Genomic DNA, 7648 nt, shown 5'->3' with positions numbered 1-7648 from the left:
ATGAATTTTTTTAAATACTCATTATTTCATCCTCTTTTTGAAACCACAATAAATAATTAAATAAATAAATATCCGATTTCAGGTCCCATTTTCTGTAACTAGTCACAATTAGCTATAAACTCTGATAAATGCTTAAAAACTATGTTTCTGACTGAAAAGGTTTCTTTAGTATTTTTGCGTACATTTAAAATAAAAATAGCGGAACAAATATGTGAAAAGGCCCAAAAACTACAAGAATAGTTAAAGAAGTCTCTTATAAACATTGGTATGACAAGTTCGTTCCATATTGTTCTCAGGAGAGAGAAAAAGATTTTACCTCATTTCCCGGAACCGAAGTTTGTTTGGAAAAATCCATCCTAGCACAAAGGGGCGGTAGGCTCTTCAGTTAGGCGAGAGCTTATAAATTAGTTTTCGTGTCAATGCAAGCCCGTTATGCGAAATGAAACTGACCAATAAGTAAACAGTCTCTTTTATTCACAGAATTTGAGTCTTCAGTTCATAGCAATCGTTGTCAGCAGAACTTCTTTGTACAGTATATAAATTCCACCAAAAATGGAATATTTAATAAAACTATAAATTGTTAATTTTATATAAAATTCTAATAGTCCTAAATTGATTTTATAAAGTCCTAAATCTCACCAAGAAATCTGTTCCCTAACAATGACTGTCTTCTCATTTTCAAAAATAAAATTAGACTCACAAAACACTTTCCTTTTTCTGGGAAAACAATGACAGTTACAGAAAAATATTATTTGACTTACTTTCTTCTGTAATTTATGCTCTACCACCAGTATTCTTTGGCAGTTTACAGCTCGTATATTATTTGAGAGTAAGGCAGGGCTGACTGCTCATCCTACCTGCTGGTGTCCGTCGCGCAAGATGACGTGCTGCGCCGCCGTCTCTGCCAGGATGCGCTCCGTGGACGTGGGCCGCGGCACCCCATCCAGCGCCGACACCTCCTTCAGCTGCGGCGGAGAAGGCGGTGGGGGAAGTTCTTCCTCTGCGCTGTACCGCGTCTTCTGCAACACCCGATACATACCGCTTAATATCCATGCTTTATATTAGAACAATATACAGGGACATCATTTTATTTTTACTAACATTTCTAATATTAACCTGGCTATACATTTGGATTAACGGTTGAGAACCGGAAACAGCGTTTGCTTTTCCCTTCCACGACTGGAGTTCGATGATACTGGCGTAAAATACAAACAAATCACTTTACTAGGTATAGAAGGGAAGAAAAATAGTTAATCCATTTACGTAACTAGGAAATATCGCAATTTAAGTTTGATAATTTTCATTAGGTTTTTGTTTAATCAAAATACAGTACAGTATTAACAATAAGTGTTTTTACTCACGAACTGAGTTATCCATGCGAACGTATTCATTATGCAGTGTATATTCTACAGTCTACAGCACATTAACGACAATATAGAGAATGAAGTTAAATTGAAAAATAATCATAATATGTATATTTAACCACATTTTTGAAAATGGTGGCCGTTCATTTCGATACAGGCTTCAGTTCTTTTGTGCATATTATCGCACTATAGACTATTGCATCTAATTCTAATTACCAGTTTCGTCCTCCATACTAGTAACTCATGTTGAGATAATTCTGTACCTACTCTATAAAAGAGTACCTTACGTACTGTAAATTCAATCTTCACTTCTACCCGACCCGCACAGAAAAAATTACACATGCTATCTACTGTCAGTCAAAATGCTTATGTCACAGGATCGTAGAAAGGGGGGAATCACGTGACAGTTAATTACTTAACGAGGGCCTTCTATTTAAGTTATTTTAAACAGTTGTATAATACTACGTAGACGTCCAATTCCTAACAGAAATTGTTTTCAGAAAAGAGCTAAGACAGCCCAGCCACTAGCCTTTACAGAGGGGCGAGCAGAAGCGGGTGGGGGGGAACCGGGATGCGACGTAGGCAAACGGACGACAGTACCTGTACGAAAATATGATTCAATATTGAAAGTTATTTCGTCACTGGAAAACGCGAACATATTTCTGGAACGTACTATACTCACTAACTCAGTACTGTTTATTATATGCGGCTTTGGTTCTGTGTGCAGGACAGTTGGAACTTCATTAGTAGAGGGAGTGGGAGTGAAGCACATTCAGAAACTCAGTCACAATAAAAATATAAGTAAAAATAAAATGATATCCCTGTATTTGCTTTCGTGTGTGTATGTGCGTAAGTTCAGGTGAATCAGAAACAAACATAAGAAGACTGTAGCGAAGATTTACTAGTCGATACAGCGAACATGCGTTACGGTGACAGGCGGAATCATATCTTGTGACGTCATACGTGTTGACATACGACAATAAACACATAATATATGAACATTTGGTTTTGAAGTTATTGAGCCAAGTAAATAATTCTACGGTGCACACATTGCGAATTTCTTTAAAGGAGTTGAACTTGTAGTGGTTGTAAAATTAAAGACACAAAATAAAACAAGAAGACACTTGCCGAGTGGCTAGCATCTTAATTTTATTTCAGTCTTTATTTTTTATAGATGCATTGTTTTATTGTATTTCTTAATGCTTTTTATTCTTGCTACACCTAACAGAATCAAATAATCCATTTGTATTAAATATAAATATTGATAAAATTGCATTCCACCCATGCTTTACAATTAAATATATTGTAGACTACATTATTTTAATTATATTATTAACAATTTCTTGCGCCGCGGCGACCCTGATTCGATTCCCTTTTGGGTCACGAAGGAAGTTGTGGTGGACAAAGTGGGTGGGAGTGATTTTTTCGGGATTTTCCCATTTCCCCTCACCATTATCATTCCATCAATATTATACGCAGTTTTGAATGTCCATCTTCCGTAAAGGACTTCCGTTGCATTTTTCGTAGCCTAGCATATCTTAAAGATTTGTCATCTGGCTGTGACATAAGATGTTTCCACAACAAAATCTCAAAAGAAGAGCAAGAACGGAAATGAATACGAGAAAAGAAGTGTAAATGATAGCAAATGAAGAAATTATACACAGAGCATTAGAATTCTCGGTAGATCATGGTAAAAAGAATCAAAGCAGAATACGGCAAGCTAAGATGTACAAAAAAAACTCTTTTTTTGCAGAGCGAGTTGCGTTATCGAGAAAATGTCAATTAGCGACATCCAGTACTTCCAAAGGACGAACTTGCGACTCATTAAAGGTTATAATTAATTAGGTTAAATACAGCTGTGAACTTTCAGAGTTCATTATTTGATAAAATGACGCGACATTTTAAAGTTGGGAGACTATCAGAGTATTTTGAATTATAATGAGCGATTACAATGTTGTCCATGTTGCATAATGATACTATGAATTAGGCCTACATGCAACATTTCACGAAATTCATTTTTTTAACATCTCATGTACTATAAAAGTTAAATGAACAAAACTTTTCATGTTTAATATACATAAATTATATTTTATAAAACACTATTCAGAATATTAAAATAGCTAATAATCTAAAAATTACCTCACTTACTTATTTACAAATGGCTTTTAAGGAACCCGCAGGTTCATTGCCGCCCTCACATAAGCTCGCCATCGGTCCTTATCCTGAGTAAGATTAATCCAGTCCCTACCATCATATCCCACCTCCCTCAAATTCATTTTAATATTATCCTCCCATCTACGTCTCGGCCTCCCCAAAGGTCTTATTTCCTCCTGTCTCCCAACTAACACTCTACATGCATTTCTGAATTCGCCCATATATGTTACATACCCTGCCCATCTCAAACGTCTGGATTTAATGTTTCTATTTATGTCAGATGAAGAATACAATGCGTGCAGTTCTGCGTTGTGTAACTTTCTCGATTCTCCTGTAACTTTATCCCTCTTAGCTCCAAATATTTTCCTAAGAACCTTATTCTCAAACACCCTTAGTCTCTGTTCTTCCAAACAATCTAATAATTATCTGTAAAAATAATTTCAAATTTGCATAACTTTTTTTCAACAGTAAAGCATTTACATAATAAATTATACAGTTAAGTAAATATCTGTTTGATTCTTTTATTGGAATGTTTTAAAGACTTACATCAACAACACAGTCTAGCGTCTTTTACCTATTTATTCAGGACATATTTTTTATAAAAAAAATTTAGAAAATTCAATATTGAAGGTAACGATGAAGAAAAAAATATGTTGTTGATATAGGTCTTTAAAACATTCCAGTAAAAGAATCATGCAGACATTTAATTAATTTTATATTTTATTATTTAAATGCAATATGGTTGTAAAAAGTATGCCAATTTGATATTATTTTTCCAGGTAATTATTATCTATTTTAATATTCTGAATAGTGTTTTATAAACTGTAATGTACGTATGGGCTATTCCATATGAAATCGATCAGTAAAAAACCTCGCATTTTTTATACTCTAATTTTTTCCCTATTTATACAAGGTGCTGAGGAGAGTGCTTTTGCAAAAATATACTATCGAAAGTCAAACCGTTTTCGTATTGTTGAGCGACAAATTTAGCGTATTTTAGAAAAACGAGCCTCTTTCAGCGCTCAGAACTCTGGAACCATTTACTGCAGAACACTGAACGAGAGTTCATTTTGAAGCTGACATTTGGTAGGTTATGATAAGAAGTAATCCTTATTTTTATTGTATACAGAGAGACAGATAACCTGATTTTACTTACTTTTAGGCTTTTTGCTCATTTGTAAAAATGTAAAAAAATATTGAGAAAAAACCTTGCATTATTAAGAGGAATTCGGCATTGTTTGTTTAGTGTCACGGCAATAAGTTTCGGGGGTATTAAATAAATTATTTTCACACGCCTAGACTTGAAAGGCGCAACACAGCTCACACTGGCCGAGAGATGAAGATAAGCGGGCATTAGGCGTCATTTTACTCCTGCGTTTATGAAAACCTGTGATAAAGCTAGCCCAGCTATGCGTTACTAGACGAAACATCACGTGTGCATGTCTCCTGGCCTTGCTTGCCCAGGCTAGCTCCTGCCTCACAGTCAGCTGGTTAGCTCACGCGCGTACTATTTATTTTCTTTATTTGATCTTTCAATACTTTCTTATTAACGTTGCAGCAGTAAAAATACGTGTTTATTTGTACTTTCAATGCGGAATCTAACCATATATTTTAAAAATATTTTTTCGTGGGCAAAGGTGTCTTAATTAAGAAAAATCTAAATTTCTCCATTTCCATAAAAAGTAAGAAAAACTGTTTACATGTCATGATTTTGATCATTGGATGAAAGGGTTTCGGAGCCACAACAGTTTAAAATTGCTAATTTTATGAAAATACGATAAATTAAAATATTTTTAATTTAAACACTATGAAGTTCTGATACCTCAAACTTTGCACAAAGCATTGTATCATAGTTGTCTACTGACAGAAAAAGTTTCATTTTATTTAAAAATTGCAAGGTCAATTTTCTCTATATTTCGGTCGATTTGAGATGGAATAGCCCGTATATTAAGCATGAAAAGGTTTGTTCATTTAGCTTTTATAGTAGCTGAGAGATAAAAAAAAAATAATTTCACTCAATTTTTGTAGGCTAATAATGTACGTGAAACCCTGAAGAAAGCTAAAATGTAGGAATTTATCACTGAAAGAAAAGAAGTGCAATTATCTCGTCTGTTTGCACAGTTCCTTGAAAGCTTACAGAAACAAATATAAAGGTCTGGACACTGTACAATGAAAATCTTTCAACTCTCGGTTTATTGTTGCAAGACAGGCAGCGCTTCCGAACGAAAAACTGTGAAATAGACCTCCAAGACACCGAGCTGATAATATTTACATTTTTGTCAGTCGCCTAGACTTGGCGGATTGCTCAGAGAACAAATGTACAGAATCGCGTGATCGCGGGAAATACGGTAGCACTCCTCCCACTCGCGCTGTTTCACAATTATCACGTCATGTTGGTAGCAGTGAGATAACTGCTATTATAGCGCTCTTATCGGCTGATGACATGAACCTTCATACTTGTATGATTTCTTTATTGGAGTCTCAACAGCGCGTTTAGATATCGAGTCAATGAGTGCAATTCCTGACTACACTGCTTGCATATTACCTCATTTTCTCTTCGCTCTTATCAGTGTACTTATGTCTCGTTAAGACCGTATGTGGCGCGCTGGTTTATGTAAGAAAAGTCTTGCAGAGCATTTATGTTGAATCTGAAATGACTTCACTGATATGAAAATGACTGGAAGGAATAGCACCATTATGACGTCATTACTCATTAGTAGGGATCGGAAGTTAAGGCACTAAAAATGGTGTTTTAGGCTCCTGAAAAGGCACTAAAAGTTGTATTCCAGGCGCCTAAAAGGGACTAAAAATAAAAATTTAGGGAAAATTAATCATTAAAAATTTATTCCACACACGATAATAATTTGAGCTATTTCCTTACACGATGTTTTAATTAAATGCCAGTATTTGCTCTTTTGCTCATTATGCGTACAAAGCAAATTAACATAACATAGCAAATTAGATAAGTGGTATTTGTCCTACAGATTGTTTAATTTAGTGCGCACTTATTCGCCTCCATGTTCATAATTTAAATGACAGTACACAACAAGCAACTTTTCAAGATTAAAACACTCGCTCTTGTGACGTCTATTGGACAAAATCTGTTTAAATGCCGAAAAAGATCTCTCAACATGCACTTAAGTGCTTATACAGTACCATCCTGGCTACACTAAACCACTCAGGAAGCTCATCACCGGTCTCACTTAGAACATTATACACAGAATTAATGGTTTCACATCCATGATTTCTTGAAATAACACTTTTTAGCTTCTCATGTATTTGAGCAGCATCTTTGCCATGAACTACACATAATCTGTTCTTTGCATTCAAAAACAGGGACACGGATTCATAAAATGACAGACTCCTTAATGTATCTGCTACAAAAGTAAAATGCGCATCAATATAACATGGTAAGTCTTCTTTAAGTCTTTTTTCTTGAAACATTTTGAAATGATTATCTCTATGGTAAGCAAACAACTGTTATTTAATTATGTACACATGATCTTTAAATATGTTAGATGTAAATTGTTTGATATATATTTCACAGTCATCATATGGTAAAATTTTGTTTAAGATATTGTTGGGTCAAACGCCTGAAGATGCCTAAGGGTGAAAACGTTAGCACATTACTTGTCTATAACATTCAATTAATATTTACATTTGCAAGTGTTATTGATGTTCTTTAAACTATGATAAGTCATTCAGACTGAATACTAAAATAAACATTATATTATATTACATTGTATATTGACTATCGGAAAATTACTATTACTATGCTTACTAAGATGGCATATCACAAATAGGAGATTACTTGTTGTATTATGGGGAAGGAAACAATAATCACCAATTAGGAACAGGATTCTTTGTTCATAAAAGAATAAAATCAGCAGTAAAAAAGGTCGAATTTATCAGTGACAGGTTATCATGTTTAGTACTTAAGGGTAGATGGTGCGACATCATAGTTATAAATGCTCACGCCCCTACAGAAGAGAAAGACGACCATATAAAGGATAGCTTCCATGAGGAATTGGAACATACTTTTGATCAGTTCCCTAGATATCACATGAAAATTTTATTGGGGGATTTCAACGCTAAAGTAGGACGGGAGGATATTTTTAGACCAACTATTG

At 34.6% G+C, this 7648-nt stretch overlaps 1 protein-coding gene across 3 annotated transcripts in view; it reads right to left on the bottom strand.

The window, feature by feature from the left end:
* Nucleotides 1-833: 833 nt before the first annotated feature.
* LOC138716394 (uncharacterized) overlaps nt 834-7648 on the bottom strand; it is a 1440554-nt gene continuing 1433739 nt past the window's right edge. For all 3 annotated transcript variants that reach the window (XM_069849432.1, XM_069849430.1, XM_069849431.1), the window contains one exon: nt 834-1019. In XM_069849432.1, the coding sequence (XP_069705533.1) occupies nt 849-1019 (171 nt within the window). In that variant the 3' untranslated portion in view covers nt 834-848. The remainder of the gene's footprint in view (nt 1020-7648) is intronic.

This window comes from Periplaneta americana, chromosome 16 (assembly GCF_040183065.1).
Source record: "Periplaneta americana isolate PAMFEO1 chromosome 16, P.americana_PAMFEO1_priV1, whole genome shotgun sequence".
NCBI lineage: Eukaryota > Metazoa > Arthropoda > Insecta > Blattodea > Blattidae > Periplaneta > Periplaneta americana.
This window is presented reverse-complemented; position numbering and strand designations above follow the sequence as displayed.